The 19,178-nt window shown below is 42.3% G+C and overlaps 1 protein-coding gene across 2 annotated transcripts; it reads right to left on the bottom strand.

Moving 5' to 3' along the window:
• Window positions 1–1,148: 1,148 nt before the first annotated feature.
• On the bottom strand, window positions 1,149–18,667 carry LOC124008173 (endoplasmic reticulum-Golgi intermediate compartment protein 3-like). Of its 2 annotated transcripts, XM_046319248.1 has the most exons (14): window positions 18,506–18,667; window positions 18,226–18,296; window positions 16,954–17,041; window positions 16,606–16,725; window positions 16,339–16,432; window positions 15,881–16,046; window positions 15,458–15,515; window positions 14,266–14,280; window positions 13,226–13,257; window positions 13,035–13,131; window positions 5,730–5,794; window positions 5,431–5,567; window positions 4,106–4,161; window positions 1,149–2,303 (listed from the first exon to the last, which is right to left on the bottom strand). In XM_046319248.1, the coding sequence occupies exons 1-14, from the start codon at window positions 18,591–18,593 to the stop codon at window positions 2,224–2,226; spliced, it is 1,167 nt and encodes a 388-aa protein (XP_046175204.1). In that variant the 5' UTR covers window positions 18,594–18,667; the 3' UTR covers window positions 1,149–2,223. The 2 variants fall into 2 exon arrangements, with proteins under 2 accessions (XP_046175204.1, XP_046175205.1); XM_046319249.1 differs by lacking the exon at window positions 14,266–14,280.
• Window positions 18,668–19,178: the final 511 nt, after the last annotated feature.

Here is a 19,178-nt window from a genome sequence, read left to right as displayed (position 1 = left end):
ATAAACTGTACACATGCGCTCACACACACACACACTTTCCCTCAACCCCACACACACTTTCACTCAACACAGGCACCTGTATTTGAATCTCAAAATGTGCAATCACAACAAAAGAACAATAAACTGCATCATTTGGTCTCCTTAAGTAGTCCACTCAACGACGGTCAGAGATTCCATCAATCTGGGGTGTATTCACTAGGAACCAAACGAGACAAAACTGGGAGGGACCCAAATTAATTTTCAAATAAGACTCATTTCAGTTGCAAAAAGTATTCTATAGCAAAACGTTTTGCACTAATGAATACACATTAAAAAAACACATTCAACCTGCTCGGGTCCAATGTCATAGCAAATAATTATGTAAATGAAGGGTCCATGATTGATCAAAGAGATTAGAAATTAAAGGGATGGGATAAACATGTCCACGACAGTAGATTTAGGATAGATGAGAATGGCAGAAAGGTATATACACTGAACAAAAATAAGCGCAACATGTAACGTGTTGGTCCCATGTTTCATGAGCGGAAATACAATATCCCAGAAATAAGCACAAAAAGTTTATTTTTCTCAAATGTTGTGCACAAATTTGTTTACATCACTGTTTGAGCATTTCTCCTTTGCCAAGATAATCCATCCACCTGACAGGTGTGGCATATCAAGAAGCTGATTAAACAGCATGATCATTACAAAGGTACAACGTGTGCTGGGGAAAATGAAAGGCCACTTAAAATGTGCAGTTTTGTTACATTATACAAAACCACAGATCTCTCAAATTTAGGGAGTGTGCAATTGGCATGACTGCAGGAATGTCCACCAGAGCAGTTGCCAAAAAAATGTAAAGTCCATGTTTTAGAGAATTTGGCAGTATATCCGACCGGCCTCGCAACCACGCCAGCACAGGACCTCCACATCCAGCTTCTTCACCTGTGGAATCGTCTGAGACCAGCAGCCCAGACAGCTGATGAAACTGTAGGTTTGCACAACCAAAGAATTTCTGCACAAACTGTCGGAAACCGTCTCAGGGAAGCTCATCTGCATGCACGTCATCCTCACCACGGTCTTGACCTGACTGCAGTTTGGCGTTGTAACTGACTTCAGTGGCCACTGGCACACTGGAGAAGTGTGCTCTTCATGGATGAAACCCGATTTTAACTGTACCGGGCAGATGGCAGACAGTGTGTATGGCGTTATGTGGGTGAGTGGTTTGCCGAGTGCCCCATGGTGGCGGTGGGGTTATGATTTCGGCAGGCATAAGCTACAGACAACACACACAACTGCTTTTTAAAGCAGTAATGAAGACCTTGAGGCCGATACATAAAGCTTAATAAAGAGCAGTGATACTAGCAAGAACATTGCGCAGGTTTCTTCTTTTTTCTCACCGATGGCAAGTTGAATGTCATGACAAGATCCTGAGGTCCATTGTCACTCCTGTTTCAGCATGATAATGCACAGCCCCATGTCACAAGGATCTGTACACAATTCCTGGAAGCTGAACATGTCCCAGTTCTTCCATGGCCTGCACTCAGACATGTCACCCGTTGTGCATGTTTGGGATGCCCTGGATCAACATTTAAGACAGCATGTTCCAGTTCCTGCGAATATCCAATAACTTTGCATAGCTATTGAAGAGGAGTGGAACAACATTCCACAGACTGCAATCAACAGCTTGATCAACTATGGGAAAGAGATGTTGCTCTACATGATGCAAATGGTGGTCACACCATATACTGACTGGTTCTGATCCACACCCCTACCTTTAAGGTATCTCTGACCAGATGCATATCAGTATTCCCAGTCATGTGAAATCCAGATTAGCGCCTAATGAATTTATTTTCATTGACTTTTCCTTTTATGTACTGTAAATCAGTACAATCTTTGAAATTGTTCCATGTTGTGTTTATATTTGTTACGTCTATATGGGAAGCAACTGATAGATACAATGTGCTTGGACTGGGGATGAATCAAATGTGATCAAAAACATCTGTTAAATCACTCCTGTCCAGTGAGTCGGTCTTTCATTCTTTGTATGGATAAGGGATGTAAAAACAAAAATAACTAATGGGAGAGTTAGCGGTCAAATTTCCTTTCCATATTGAGGGAGATTATTCTGATTTTGTTTATTGCCATGTTAGTTAGCATCAGTTTGTAGTCACTTCCCTTTTACAGATAGGCCCATCCGGAGAATGATGAACAGTCTGGTTTGCCCTTGTGCAAAACACTCCACTAAGATGCCTTGCCCAGTTCAATCTTCTTCTGGATGGCTTTTGCCGAGTGGTATATCAAGGAATCAATTAGTCCAGCCACTGGGAAAAAAGATGCAAGATAAAGCATTTAACATGACAAATATAGCTGGACCACCATCCAAAAGGCTCATTCCAACAAACTGTACTAGTGCCTTGCAAAAGTATTTCAGCCCCCTTGGCATTACTCCTATTTTGTTGCATTACAACCTGTAATTGAAATGTTTTTTATTTATTTGGATTTCATGTATTTGGACGTACACAAAATATTCCTAATTAGTGAAGTAAATAAAATTATGGAAAAGTGGTGCGTGCATATGTATTCACCCCCTTTGCTATGAAGCCCCTAAATAAAATCTGGTACAACCAATTACCTTCAGAAGTCACATAATTAGTTCAATAAAATCCACCTGTGTGCAATAAAAATATATATAAAAAAAAACATGTTCTGAAAGACCCCCCTTCCCCCAAAGTCTGCAACACCACTAAGCAAGCAGCACCATGAAGAGCAAGGAGCTCAAAACAGGTCAGGGTCAAAGTTGTGAAGTACAGATGGGGGTTGGGTTACAAAAAAATATCAGAAACTTTGAACATCCCACAGAGCACCATTAAGTCCATTATTTAAAAATTGAAATAATATGGCACCACAACAAACCTGCCAAGAGAGGGCCGCCCACCAAAACGCACGGACCAGGCAAGGACGGCGTTTATCAGAGAGGCAACAGACCAAAGATATCTCCGCTGTGGAGCTTTGTGGCTCCTTCAGGGTTTGGAGTATCTGTCCATAGGACCACTTTAAGCCGTACACTCCAGAGCTGGGCTTTACAGAAGAGTGGCCTGAAAAAAGCCATTGCTTAAAGACAAAATGAGAAACTCATTTTAGCAAACACCAAATGTGTTGTGGGAGACTCACCAAACATATTGGAGAAGGTGCTCTGGTCAGATGAGACTAAAAATTGAGCTTTTTGCCATCAAGGAAAAAGCTATGTATTGCACAAACCCAACACCTCCCATCACCCCGAGAACAACATCCCCACACTGAAACGTGGTGAGAGCATCATGGTGTGGGGATGTTTTTCATCGGCTGGGACTGGGAAACTGGTCAGAATTGAAGGAATAGATAGCGCAAAATACAGGGAAACCAGTTTCAGTCTTTCAGAGATTTGAGACTGGGAAGGAGGTTCACCTACCAGCAGGACAACGACCCTAAGCATACTGTTAAAGCAACACTCAAGCGGTTTAAGGGGAAACATTTAAATGTCTTGGAATGGCCTAGTCAAAGCCCAGACCCCAATCTAATTGAGAATATGTGGTATGACTTAAAGATTGCTGTATACCAGCGGAACCCATCCAACTTGGAAGGAGCTGGAGCAATTTTTCCTTGAAGAATGGGCAAAAATCCCAGTGGCTAGATGTGCCAAGCTTATAGAGACATACCCCAAGAGACTTGCAGCTGTAATTTCTGCAGAAGGTGGTTCTACAAAGTCTTGACTTTATGGGGGGGTGTGTGAATAGTTATGCACACTCAAGTTCAGTTTCTTTGTCTTATTTCTTGTTTGTTTCACAAAAAAAAATATTTTGCATCTTCAAAGTAGTAGGCATGTTGTGGAAATCAAATGGTGACCCCCCCTCCCCCTTAAAAAATAAATAAATACATTTTAACTCCAGGTTGTAAGGCAACGAAATAGGAAAAATGTCAAGGGGGTGAACACTTTCACAAGGCACTGTACCTCCAGTAGTGCACAGTATACACTACCTTCAAACTGAGAAAGCCATCACTAATTAAAAACAATATTAAAATGATTAAAGATGTATTGAGTGCCATGTTTGCTGCATTTGAAATATGGGATTGCAGAGGTGCCAACCTGTAAATACACCTCCTACAATGGCACACAGTCCTGTAAGAAAATGAGTGAATGATCTGAAAAAAAAGAGCAAAACACGTTTGATATAACACACAGCTTACCATTTAATCTGCTACGCAGACTTTCCATTGAGGGTCATGGACACCACACGTTGAACATCTCAAGCCAAAATTAATACGGAGTTGGTCCACCCTTTGCTGCCATAACAGCCACCACTCTTCTGGGAAGGCTTTCCCACTAGATGTTGGAACATTGCTGCGGGGACTTGCTTCCATTCAGCCACAAGCGCATTAGTGAGGTCGGGCACTGATGTTTGGCGATTAGACCTGGATCGCAGTCAGCATTCCAATCCATCCCAAAGGTGCTCGATGGTGTTGAGGTCAGGCCTTTGTGCAGGCCAGTCAATTTTTTCCACAGAAAAATCGACAAACCATTTCTGTATGGACATTGTCTTGTGCCATGCTGAAACAGGAGGGCTTTCCCCAAACTGTTGCCACAAAGTTGGAAGCACAGAATCATCTAGAATGTCATTGTATGCTGTACAGTTAAGATCACTGTACAGCATACACCTTCACTAGAACTAAGGGGCCTAAGCATGTGAAAAACAGTCACAGACCATTATTCCTCCTCCACTAAACTTTACAGTTGGCACTATGCAGTCGGGCAGGTAGCGTTCTCCTGGCATCCTCCAAACCCAGAATCGTCGGACTGCCAGATGGCGAAATGCAATTCATCACAAAAACGTGTTTTCACTGCTCCAGAGTCCAATGGTGGTGGGCTTTACACCACTCCAGCCAACGCTTGGCATTGCACATGGTGATCTCAGGCTTGTGTGCACGGCTACTAGGCCATGGAAACCCATTTCATGAAGCTCCCGATGAACAGTTCTTATGCCGACATTCCTTCCAGAGGCTCGGTATTGAGTGTTGCAACCGAAGACCGGCAATTTTTACACGCTACGTGCTTCAGCACTCGGCGGTCCCATTCTGTGAGCTTGTGTGGCCTACCACTTCTCAGCTGAGCAGTTGTTGCTCCTAGAAGTTTCCAGCTCTAGCAGGGCAGAAATTTGACAAACTGACTTGTTGGCATGGTGGCATTCTTTGACGGTGCTACGTTGAAAGTCACTGAGCTCTTCAGTAAGGCTATTCTACCGCCAATGTTTGTCTATTGGGATTGCATGGCGGCACGCTCAATTTTATACACCTGTCAGCAACGGGTGTGGCTAAAATAGCTGAATCCACAAATGTTAGTGTCCACACACACAGACACACACACACACACACACATATATATATACACACCAAATGATGTTTGAAGCTACCTACCTCTGTTTCTCTGTGAATTTGACCATCATAGGGGAGAGTTCATATAATACAAACACACCAGGTAGGCCCTGGTCTCCGATCAACCCATTGGCTACTTTCTCATGTCGCGTTACAGAGAATTGGTTTGTTTTAACCACCTGTAAGACAAGTAATACAACAAAGTCCTTGTTTGATGCCCAAGTACCTTAACATGTAAAAGGAAATATAAAATACAATTAACTTAATTTAATCTGATATAGCGATAAGATTAACTCTATGAAATACCTACATTTCATTGCTGTCATGTACAACATACTCACCTCTCCATCCCATTTCACATAGATGGTTGGGACAATCTTCACAAAGTACTGATACATCATGGAAGCTGGAATAAAACAAATAGATTTTTCTATCATTTGCTGAGGTCGAGCACATGTAGTCTGGACAAATGCAACATTCCACTCTGCATGAACACAAAGAGGTGCGATAGCTTTAACATCACATTATCTGGCTACAACACCACCTCAGCTAACTGTCGACTTAAAGTAATGGCCGCCTGCTAGGAAAGCATTTCAAACATCGAAAAAGAAAAGGTTGTCTTCAAGTGACTGATAACCATAGAATTAGAACTTAGGCACTATGCTGATAAAACCTATTCTTAGCGTGGTCATTAAAATATATATATATTTATTAATGACCACGCATAGATATTTCATATGGAACAAGGATATTTTGTATAGAAACTAAGAACTGGTTTAGTAGTCATATGCTGCTGGTGAGTCAACTTAATGCAGAAGGATTGTTACTCAATTACGAGGAGATATAGATCATTTTTTTTCTCGTTACAATATCCCGGTTACACTTAGAGTTCGCCATAGTCTTGATAGTACTCCATCTGTAACTCAGGTTGTTCAGAGGTGTAACAAGACCATGTCTTATTGAGATAACTGGATTAAGAGAGGGTGACTCTACAATGGGAAACATACGTTTCTCCTTGCTCCCTCAGAACAACAGATCTATAAGTGCTTTATTTCAAAGGGATTTTGTATCAATACCTTGTCACAATTTACTGGAATACATTTGTCAATAATATCTGTTGGAAAAAAAGTAATTATTACTACACAAATACCTGCTTGTTATTAAAGTCAGAGGCCTCAGAATTATTACCCGAAGAAACTCAAAAAAAAAAAGTCATTAACTGTACTTTGTGTTGAGCATCCAGAAAGAGTTCGGCATTTATATTGGCATTGTCAACATGTAAAGAAATTATGGAAAGATATCTATTGTTCTATAATTGTTAATACTCTTGATGACTTGTTTGTTATGGGAAAATGTGCTGCTCGGTTTCCTTAACTATAATAAGGATAAAGAAAAACAAGTATACATCTTAAATCTAAATTGTTCCAACAGCAAAATGTCATTCATAAATGTAAATTCACAAAAATATTAAACTTTTCCATGTTTTCTATAAGGAGTACATTAAGACCATTCTACTTCCAATAAGAAAGCTGTTAAAACAGTCAATACTTGTGTCTTAAGGGTTTTGTATAATCTGCAATTAGTTGTACCCCTAGCATATGTTATCATTGTCTGTTTGTATACTTGTATTTATGGCTGTCAGCCATTTTAAATAATAAGAATAAATTAAGACTTCCCTAGTTAAATAAAATATGTTCCTGCAAAAAACAAAAAAGTGTACACACATATCCTTTCAAGGTCTTCAAGGCCACACCAAGGTGACATGCTAACCAGTTAGCCAGCCAAAACGCAGCTAGCTGGGTAAACAGAAGCTTGAGATAAAAGTTTAAAAGTCTGCATGTAGCCATGCACGTCGCTACACATTAGTTAGCTACATATCAAAATCTGCTTTCGGTGTGCAAATAACGTTGCTAGCTAACTCCGCTAGCTTAGTTTGTCACTTAAACTTAGCCACTTGTAATCTGCTTTTACAGTACACGATTCAAATATCTAGCTGATAAATTTTTTATTTTATTTTTTTATTTTACCTTTATTTAACCAGGTAGGCTAGTTGAGAACATGTTCTCATTTGCAACTGCGACCTGGCCAAGATAAAGCATAGCAGTGTGAACAGACAACACAGAGTTACACATGGAATAAACAATTAACAAGTCAATAACACAGTAGAAAAAAAATGGTGCAGTCTATATACAATGTGTGCAAAAGGCATGAGGAGGTAGGCGAATAATACAGTTTTGCAGATTAACACTGGAGTGATAAATGATCAGATGGTCATGTACAGGTAGAGATATTGGTGTGCAAAAGAGCAGAAAAATAAATAAATAAACAGTATAAAAAACAGTATGGGAATGAGGTAGGTGAAAATGGGTGGGCTATTTTCCTATAGACTATGTACAGCTGCAGCGATCGGTTAGCTGCTCGGATAGCTGATGTTTGAAGTTGGTGAGGGAGATAAAAGTCTCCAACTTCAGCGATTTTTGCAATTTGTTCCAGTCACAGGCAGCAGAGTACTGGAACGAAAGGCGGCCAAATGATGTGTTGGCTTTAGGGATGATCAGTGAGATACACCTGCTACGGATGGGTGTTGCCATCGTGACCAGTGAACTGAGATAAGGCGGAGCTTTACCTAGCATGGACTTGTAGATGACCTGGAGCCAGTGGGTCTGGCGACGAATATGTAGTGAGGGCCAGCCGACTAGAGCATACAAGTCGCAGTGGTGGGTGGTATAAGGTGCTTTAGTGACAAAACGGATGGCACTGTGATAGACTGCATCCAGTTTGCTGAGTAGAGTGTTGGAAGCCATTTTGTAGATGACATCGCCGAAGTCGAGGATCGGTAGGATAGTCAGTTTTACTAGGGTAAGCTTGGCAGCGTGAGTGAAGGAGGCTTTGTTGCGGAATAGAAAGCCGACTCTTGATTTGATTTTCGATTGGAGATGTTTGATGTGGGTCTGGAAGGAGAGTTTGCAGTCTAGCCAGACACCTAGGTACTTATAGATGTCCACATATTCAAGGTCGGAACCATCCAGGGTGGTGATGCTAGTCGGGCATGCGGGTGCAGGCAGCGATCGGTTGAAAAGCATGCATTTGGTTTTACTCGCGTTTAAGAGCAGTTGGAGGCCACGGAAGGAGTGCTGTATGGCATTGAAGCTCGTTTGGAGGTTAGATAGCACAGTGTCCAATGACGGGCCGAAAGTATATAGAATGGTGTCGTCTGCGTAGAGGTGGATCAGGGAATCGCCCGCAGCAAGAGCAACATCATTGATATACACAGAGAAAAGAGTCGGCCCGAGAATTGAACCCTGTGGCACCCCCAGAGAGACTGCCAGAGGACCGGACAGCATGCCCTCCGATTTGACACACTGAACTCTGTCTGCAAAGTAATTGGTGAACCAGGCAAGGCAGTCATCCGAAAAACCGAGGCTGTTGAGTCTGCCGATAAGAATATGGTGATTGACAGAGTCGAAAGCCTTGGCGAGGTCGATGAAGACGGCTGCACAGTACTGTCTTTTATCAATGGCGGTTATGATATCGTTTAGTACCTTGAGTGTGGCTGAGGTGCACCCGTGACCGGCTTGGAAACCAGATTGCACAGCGGAGAAGGTACGGTGGGATTCGAGATGGTCAGTGACCTGTTTGTTGACTTGGCTTTCGAAGACCTTAGATAGGCAGGGCAGAATGGATATAGGTCTGTAACAGTTTGGGTCCAGGGTGTCTCCCCCTTTGAAGAGGGGGATGACTGCGGCAGCTTTCCAATCCTTGGGGATCTCAGACGATATGAAAGAGAGGTTGAACAGGCTGGTAATAGGGGTTGCGACATTGGCGGCAGATAGTTTCAGAAATAGCGGGTCCAGATTGTCAAGCCCAGCTGATTTGTATGGGTCCAGGTTTTGCAGCTCTTTCAGAACATCTGCAATCTGGATTTGGGTAAAGGAGAACCTGGAGAGGCTTGGGTGAGGAGCTACGGGGGGGGGGCGGAGCTGTTGGCCGAGGTTGGAGTAGCCAGGCGGAAGGCATGACCAGCCGTTGAGAAGTGCTTATTGAAGTTTTCGATAATCATGGATTTATCGGTGGAGACCGTGTTTCCTAGCCTCAGTGCAGTGGGCAGCTGGGAGGAGGTGCTCTTGTTCTCCATGGACTTCACAGTGTCCCAGAACTTTTTTGGAGTTGGAGCTACAGGATGCAAACTTCTGCCTGAAGAAGCTGGCCTTAGCTTTCCTGACTGACTGCGTGTATTGGTTCCTGACTTCCCTGAACAGTTGCATATCACGGGGGCTATTCGATGCTATTGCAGTCCGCCACAGGATGTTTTTGTGCTGGTCGAGGGCAGTCAGGTCTGGAGTGAACCAAGGGCTGTATCTGTTCTTGGTTCTGCATTTTTTGAACGGAGCATGCTTATCTAGAATGGTGAGGAAGTTACTTTTAAAGAATGACCATGCATCCTCAACTGACGGGATGAGGTCAATGTCCTTCCAGGATACCCGGGCCAGGTCGATTAGAAAGGCCTGCTCACAGAAGTGTTTTAGGGAGCGTTTGACAGTGATGAGGGGTGGTCGTTTGACTGCGGCTCCGTGGCGGATACAGGCGATGAGGCAGTGATCGCTGAGATCCTGGTTGAAGACAGCAGAGGTATATTTGGAGGGCCAGTTGGTCAGGATGACGTCTATGAGGGTGCCCTTGTTTACAGAGTTAGGGTTGTACCTGGTGGGTTCCTTGATGATTTGAGTGAGATTGAGGGCATCTAGCTTAGATTGTAGGACTGCCGGGGTGTTAAGCATATCCCAGTTTAGGTCACCTAACAGAACAAACTCTGAAGCTAGATGGGGGGCGATCAATTCACAAATGGTGTCCAGGGCACAGCTGGGAGCTGAGGGGGGTCGGTAGCAGGCGGCAACAGTGAGAGACTTGTTTCTGGAGAGAGTAATTTTCAAAATTAGTAGTTCAAACTGTTTGGGTATGGACCTGGCAAGTATGACATTACTTTGCAGGCTCTCTCTGCAGTAGACTGCGACTCCGCCCCCTTTGGCAGTTCTATCTTGACGGAAGATGTTATAGTTGGGTATGGAAATCTCTGAATTTTTGGTGGCCTTCCTGAGCCAGGATTCAGACACGGCAAGGACATCAGGGTTAGCAGAGTGTGCTAAAGCAGTGAGTAAAACAAACTTAGTGAAGTAAGATGTTTGATTTGTGTATATCTTGTTTCATCCATTGTTGCTATTGTCCTGGCTGGAAGAAGGTTGAGTAAATGGGGAAGTCAAGCGTGAGGTAATACAGTAGGGGGAGAGAGTTGTTCTAAAATACACTGCTCAAAAAAATAAAGGGAACACATCCTAGATCTGAATGAATTAAATATTTGTATTACTTTATTCTTTACATAGTTGAATGTGCTGACAACAAAATCACACAAAAATGATCAATGGAAATCAAATGTATCAACCCATGGAGGTCTGGATTTGGAGTCACACTCAAAATTAAAGTGGAAAGCCACACTACAGGCTGATCCAACTTTGATGTAATGTCCTTAAAACAAGTCCAAATGAGGCTCAGTAGTGTGTGTGGACTCCACGTGCCTGTATGGCCTCCCTACAACTCATGGGCATGCTCCTGATGAGGTGGCGGATGGTCTCCTGAGGGATCTCCTCCCAGACCTGGACTAAAGCATCCGCCAACTCCTGGATAGTCTGTGGTGGCGTTGGTGGATGGAGCGAGACATGATGTCCCAGATGTGCTCAATTGGATTCAGGTCTAAGGAACGGGCGGGCCAGTCCATAGCATCAATGCCTTCCTCTTGCAGGAACTGCTGACACACTCCAGCCACATGAGGTCTAACATTGTCTTGCATTAGGAGGAACCCAGGGCCAACCACACCAGCATATGGTCTCACAAGGGGTCTGAGGATCTCATCTCGGTACCTAATGGCAATCAGGCTACCTCTGGCGATCACATGGAGGGCTGTGCGGCCCCCCCAAAGAAATGCCACCCCACACCATGACTGACCCGTCGCCAAACCGGTCATGCTGGAGGACGTTGCAGGCAGCAGAACGTTCTCCACGGCGTCTCCAGACTGGCACGTCTGTCACATGTGCTCAGTGTGAACCTGCGTTCATCTGTGAAGAGCACGGGCGCCAGTGGCGAATTTGCCAATCTTGGTGTTCTCTAGCAAATGCCAAACGTCCTGCACGGTGTTGGGCTGTAAGCACAACCCCCCACCTGTGGACGTCAGGCCCTCATACCACCCTCATGAAGTCTGTTTCTGACCGTTTGAGCAGACATGCTCATTTGTGGCATGCTGGAGGTCATTTTGCAGGGCTCTGGGAGTGCTCCTCCTTACACAAAGGCGGAGGTAGCGGTCCTGCTGCTGGGTTGTTGCCCTCCTACGGCCTCCTCCACGTCTCCTGATGTACTGGCCTGTCTCCTGGTAGCGCCCCCATGCTCTGGACACTACGCTGACAGACAGGGCAAACCTTACAACAGCTCGCATTGATGTGCCATCCTGGATAAGCTGCACTACCTGAGCCACTTGTGTGGGTTGTAGACTCCGTCTCATGCTACCACTAGAGTGAAAGCACCGCCAGCATTCAAAAGTGACCAAAACATCAGGCAGGAAGCAAAGGAACTGAGAAGTGGTCTGTGGTCACCACCTGCAGAACCACTCCTTTATTGGGGGTGTCTTGCCAATTGCCTATAATTTCCACCTGTTGGCTATTCCATTTGCACAACAGCATGTGAAATGTATTGTCAATCAGTGTTGCTTCCTAAGTAAACAGTTTGATTTCACAGAAGTGTGATTGACTTGGAGTTACATTGTGTTGTTTAAGTGTTCCCTTTATTTTTTTGAGCAGTGTATATTGTTATGTATTCTCCACACATTCGTCCTCACAAGAACGTACTCAAGAGAATGCACTCGAAGCATGAGAATGTGGAGCACAGTAAACTGCATATTGAGAAACATCCATTGACTTCTCAAACCTCAGCCTGGTCTGTTTCACAAACGTTCCCAGGAAGTATTGATGTTGCGCCTCTGGCTTTAGAAACTCTGTGGCTATATGGAGCAATTTTAAATGGGATTCGTGATGGGTTTTGCAGTTGGGATGGCAGCTGGTGTCATGTTTGGAACATTTTCCTGTATAAGGTATGTTAGTGAAGTGAACAACTTACCTTATACACGTAGGCCTACACTGAAATTCAAGACATAGAAAGAATGCCATATTCTACTTGGGCATCACCGATTTCTTTACTATATCAGTTTTGATAAGACTATTGCAGCCATCCAAACTGCATATTGTAGATTGTTCAATAGAAGTCCATAGTGTTATGTGATTTTGTTCAAATGCTGTATCCTTACTTCCCTCAGGGTCGGCATGAGCGACAGAGAGTAGATGGGAGGAGTTGGGAAGATGATGATGCAGAGCAGAGGCATGTTTGGTAGATTCATGTCCATTGGGATGGACATCTGCTGCAGAGACCACCTCTACGGCACTTACTTATAATTACACAACGGGACTTTTGTAACAACTCTTATTCCCATGTCACAACTTCTCCATAGTTCTTGGACAAAGTATGTCAAACACTGATTTCAATTGCTGGTAGTAGGTCTAAGTCAAATGTTCGGTGTGGGGAATTTGACAAATGGGATAATTACTAACCTTGTGGAGCCGCAACATCAGTTCCATCCAAAGGATTGACGATACCAGGGTAGTCCCTCCCAAAGGATAAATGCTTGATCAAGTGAGTCATGTTGATCTGTAGGACACAAGAAACACAAATAAGCGCTTAAAGGGGTATGGATAACACTGCCTTGGAAAGACAATACTTAAACATTTTTTTAAGTACTTACGTTGTCTAGTCCAAAGCTCTGCAGATCATGAACTGAAATTAAAATGAGACAATATGTCAGTAATGCTGTGATCTGATAGAACATCAGTTACTGTATATGTTCTGTATACTCAGAGTATGAGGGTTTACTAGCCTCATCAAATCTACAGCTCTCCCATTGCATTTGAGGGCTGTGTGCTCAACAATAACTTGTAATGTGTTCTTGATTACTGCTTGTACCACTTCAATTAAAGATCAAACCAACAATCACATGCTGGTTATTCAAAAGGACAGTTTCAAATCAGTTAGAAGCAGCTTTGGTTGTCTTTACTAGCCTTTAAGTAACAGGGTGAATTCTGACAGACAACCTCTTCAAATACGAAGTTTCATATTTGACTGGACAATTTAGAAGGCAGTGATGTGAGGGGGATGTGGCCTGGGTGCCAGTCTGTTTGTGCCATCATGCACAAACATTTGAGCAGAAGTCCAGCCTCTCTCCTCCATGACCCGGAAACTGATGTGGTCGAGGAGAGTGTCAATTTGTTAGTAGATGAATGGATAGCCATCTTTCATCGAGAATAATGTGTATCCTACTAGAGTCCTTCACCTGAAGAGTTTGGATATCTTTGAAGCAGTTGTTTTTTCGAAGGAGAAAAGCATGCAAACATTTAAAAAACGACATCCTACATATACCTTTGTACATATAAAATATCATGCACAACTAACTAAATGTACTCACTTCACACATTTTGGGATTCAACCCCTGTAAACTTAATTTGCCTGATGACGCGTGAGAGGAGAAAAATTTAACACAAGCTCATTTTTCATCCACGTTCCTTCTCCTCGATTACCTTTGACTTTTGTTTCTCAAAAGGAGGCGAGAGAGGACGCAGGAGTTGAGCAAATCCAATTGAGAAAAGGCACGGTCATGCCAAACTTGGTCTTTGGCTGGACAAGGATAGCAATGGAGTAGGCAAGAACACAAAACAATCTGGGACCAGGCTGGGAGGGGGGGGGGTGATGTTTACTACAAAAATAAAAGCTACAAAATGATGGACTTACTTTCCACAGCGTGCACTGCAGAAAGAAGAGAGAAGAGTCACTATATGACGCATTTTGGGCTACACAGAAAAAGCCAGTCCTAAGAGGCTGGCCAAAGGCAATAAGCCTCTGAAGGGTATTTCACTGGTATTTCATTACGGCCAAATTCTTATCACAAGGAGATTGTCTGCTTAAAGGCAAAAACCAGACAGAGAGTAGTACTAGTCTACCGAATAAAATGGAAAATTAAAGCAGCTTTAGGCTGGTGAAGCATTTGCTCTAAGCTTCCGGTACATGTTGTTCATAATGACAAAGGACACATTTCAATGCCTCCAAGCAAGTTGAGAGACTAGTACTTAGGGCTTACAACTTCATCTGGTTTATGTACCATGTTACTTTATCAGCAATTGACAAATTCTTAAGGTAAATCCTATGAAAACAGTACCTTCTATTTTTCTTCAATCACAAATGCATACTTTTAAATTCATTTGGCCTGTCTTCACAGTAACAAAGGTTACATCAGTGACATTGTAGTAACTTTTGTCAAGAAGCTCATCAAGATGACACCAATTGAATTTAAAAAAATATCCATTGGCAAACCGATTGCAAACAAATTAATACATTTCACATCATTTAATTTTCAAAGAGTGTAAGTGTCAATGCAAAATAAGTATATTGGTGTTATTAGTAGGCAACATTTATGATAAAACAAGTGAGTCTATCAATTTACAATCAAAATGTTATTTATAAGTGGGGGGAAAATAGCTACTTAGTTTGACACATTTCACCTGTGCCACAAAGATGTCAGATGTTTTCATGAAATAAAAAATAAAGATACAATTAATGCCTAATGATTGATCCGGAGGAGGAAAGAATGGAAGAAGTCGAGAAAATGAAAGGAGTTATGAAAGAGAAAAAGACCATTTACCAAATGTTTCACTTCAGTGTTTAACTGGAAAGACTAGTAACGGATGCACTAGAAATGTCTTTACTGGTCTAGTGACAAAGTCTACACTACAAGAGGGTCTGTACCCAAATCTGGTCTGAGACAGACTGGTTTAATAAACCACAAGGTGTTTCTAGTAGCAAGTAAGCAATTTTAGAATTCGAACCCAAATCAGTCAACCTGCTTCATCTCTAAGCAATTCAGAGGATTGATAGAAAGCACAGAACTTCTATTTTCCTTAGGTAGATCATTGATATCAGGTCTTACCATGAACATGGGACTGCTGGAAACTCTTTCCAGGGGCAAAGTGGAAATTTCCTGCCACCTAACAACAAAAAAAGACAAATTGAAGAGTTCAGAAAAAAGTCTAACAATGAACGTAATATTTGCAGATTGAAAATGTATGAATGCATTAAAGCAACTCATAAAATATTACATCTCAGTGGCAGCACATTTCCATCCCTAATTTTATTTAACCACATCTAGAATTCTGTTCCCAAAAAGTGAAGATTAATTTCAAATCACGTTGTTTTCAACACTGTCTGACCATTTGAAAGCCAGGCAATTGAAATTCGAAACATTGTCAGCCATTAAATAAAACGCATTCCTTCTATGAAGTGTTACCAGTGTGTGAGTACTGACTATTTCTGATTATGAACTTATCCAAAGAGTCAGTCTAAGACTAGTTACCTTGTTGACCTCAAGAAAGCCATAAATCTGGCAGCCCTCGTTCTTCTGCTCCTGCATCTTCTGGCTGAAGCCCTCCCTCTTGCACTGCTCTATGGTGTCAGGGTTCTTGAAGGCCCAGCCCCGCCTGCGATACGCTTCCCGAACGTCATCACAGGTGTTACAGCACCTACAAAAAAGCAAAAGCATAAGTAATATGTCAATGTAACACGTACTATCACAATCACATTTTGGACAAAGGATTAGCTAATTTGGTGATAGCTTATGTTCTGCAAAAGAGTTCAGGACTCAAATAAATACAAGCTTTCATGGATTCTTTCTAACAAGTCCAATTTCACAGGAAAGGAATTGAAGCTATGAGATTGACAGGGAACCCTCATTGTCTGTCTTTGGTCATGGGAAGTATGATCTGTGAAGCCTGGGAAGGCATTCTGGAGGGCATTCCGGTTATGGAAACTCACTTCAAATCCTCTGTCTCTGCTCCATAGCAGCTTTCACACCGCTCAGGATCTAGCTTACTAGGGTCAAAGATTTCACCTTCCTCTTGTCCCAAATCTACATGAGAGATGACAAAACAATATCCACGACCCAGTGAAAACATGAACTATTCAATACAATTCATACATCTTATTTTCCCAAGAGGGAAAACCTATGCTGTATTACATGGTGTATAATGGTCTTCAAGTAATAGAACATAATTACAAGCAAGCTATTAGAAATATGGTTACCATGTTTCTCTGCCTCTGTAGTGACAGGATTGCCATCCTTGTCGAGCCTTTGCTTGAACAGGTTGTGTTCCACATCCAACTGCTGCTCTCCAGCAACATCCATGGCATCAATGCTGAGATCTGAAGGTCACGGTGATGTTACAAACGTCATATACTTCAACTGTGAAATCCCCATATTGCTTCATGCATAACCCCCCAAAAGATTACTTCAGATTTTACAGAAGCATTTTGTCAATTTCTGAAACTGTTTGATAATATCACAGAAAAACGCACATATAGGGGTTAATTGTGCAGGTGTAAGTTTGTCAAAATGTGATGATGCATGCTAGGTTTTCTAACGTTACTTACAGGCACACGGCATGTTAGGAAATATCACATTAATGTTGATTTTCAGTTTGTCTCCTCGTGATGTGTCCACAAACAATTCAGGATGGACCTGTGTTGGCAGAACAAACATTCATATTTTGCAAGTAATAAAACAGTAGTATTTAAAATGCGGACCGGGCCTCATAGATTAAGCAAACGTTATGACAGATGGCTAAATAATTATAACAGAACATAAGGTGATAGTGATGTTCCAATTATCCTCAAACAGGCTAGCCAAAGGGATTCGACTCGTTCATTTCTCTCGGTTGGAAAGGCCCTGTGCCGGAATGTGGACAGCCAGAGCTCAGCGCAGTAACGTTATATGGCTGGAAGAACCTACCTCAATCCCGAAATGATTAAAGTTGAATCGAGAAAATTGAAATAGTGCTAGTTTAAATAAACATCAGTTTTCGTCAGAATGCTAGGCTAGGTAATACCAAAGCAACAAACTGCATTCAACACTTCCGGTAGTTACTCAACCAAATGCTAGGTGTACCATTTTAATGGAATCTAATGGGTGTTATAGCATTAGCTAGCCTAGCATGCTGGCATAAACGGCAATTTAATTCAAATCTAGCAGTATTTCAATCTTCTCGAGTCACCTTTCACAATTTCGGGGTGAATATGTACAACGACATATTCCATCCCGTGATTGAGGTACATTATCCCAGCCTAACGTCATCATTGACAGCTGCTTTGAAGGACACAAATACAACATGCTGTATGCTATTAAGATCAGTGAAATGTGAGCTAAACTGACAACGGAGTGAAGAGCAGAAATCCCAACTAGCAAGCAAGTCACAGCAATTAAGAATATAGTGTGCGGGGGAGATTTTCAGCAACAACACCGGCATAGCACCATTCCGACTCAAGAGACAAATTAACTTGAGTATGATCCTTTTGGCTAGTCATTGCATTTCAGCACCATGTCCACCATTGGAATGTTGCGCATTCCCAGTTGCCCTGGTGGCAATGAACTACCTTTGATTACAAAAAAATATAATTGCAATGGGATCAGCTGAAAAAGATTTAATACCACTGTTATAAAGTATACAAACCACAATAATTGTGGCATGCAAAGTTGGCTAGGCTTGCTAGCTGTTATAGTTACTTGTTGTCATAGTTCTCCATTAGAATATCCTTCCGTTTACAAGTGTGATCCATACAGAACTAGCTTCTTACCCACATATTTGACTGGCACACTTAGCATGTTCCCTGACTATTTTTAGAAGATGTAACGTTACATTAACCTACCTCCTTAGTAAGATAATACTGCAACTCTGAGAAGAACAGGATCAACATGATGAGACCACTTATGATGGTGACTTCAAAAAGAGGAAAGAAAAAGTCAGAATATCACCAAATCCCATAGAATTTTTGCAAACTACATAGTAATATGTTCTGTTCTCTAGTCTGACAGATCTAGAATGCTAGTCCAAACACAGTGATCTTAGTCCTACTAACTAGCTACTGGGGACAGTATGTGTTCTGCAAGTAGCTAAGCGCTATCAAAAGTCTACCCAAAACCACTCACCCGTAGCTCCACCGCATGTTTTAATTCGGAAATCCTCAAGAGTTTTCGGATAGGCATCAAATTGTTTTAGTTTATGTAGTGTGTCCATCTTCTTTCACACCGTAGGCTTAAATAATTCCCGATACAAATCAGTTCTCAACATTTACTTCCGGTACACAAGGCATACATATTGAACCAATCAGCGCCAACCACGTGCGGCCCGTGAGTACCACCAAAGACGTTCTATTATTTTGACAAGATAGTCGAGTAACCAGTCTAACAATAGAGGAGTTGACGTACGATGCCTCCCGGCTGCCATGTTGGAAGACCACCGCATTAATTATTCGACAAACACAGCAGAGTAGCCTAGTGGTTAAAGTGTTGGACTAGTAACTGGAAGGTTGCAAGTTCAAATCCCCGAGCTGACAAGGTACAAATCTATCTTTCTGCCCCTGAACAGGCAGTAAACCCCCTGTTCCTAGGCCATCATTGAAAATAAGAATTTGTTTGTAACGGACTTGTCTAGTTAACTAAAAAATACACCAAACTGCATGGTAACAGTGCCTAAAACAAGTTGATTCATTTTGAGTAGTTGCCTGCAGGAAAGACAATGGGGAAAAAATCATGTTTACAGATTCCCTGCAATCATAAAACACCATTGGTGACACTAAGATAAGACTCAAGAACTGTCACA

This window comes from Oncorhynchus gorbuscha, linkage group LG21 (genome assembly GCF_021184085.1).
Source record: "Oncorhynchus gorbuscha isolate QuinsamMale2020 ecotype Even-year linkage group LG21, OgorEven_v1.0, whole genome shotgun sequence".
In the NCBI taxonomy this organism is placed as follows: Eukaryota; Metazoa; Chordata; class Actinopteri; order Salmoniformes; family Salmonidae; genus Oncorhynchus; species Oncorhynchus gorbuscha.
This window is presented reverse-complemented; position numbering and strand designations above follow the sequence as displayed.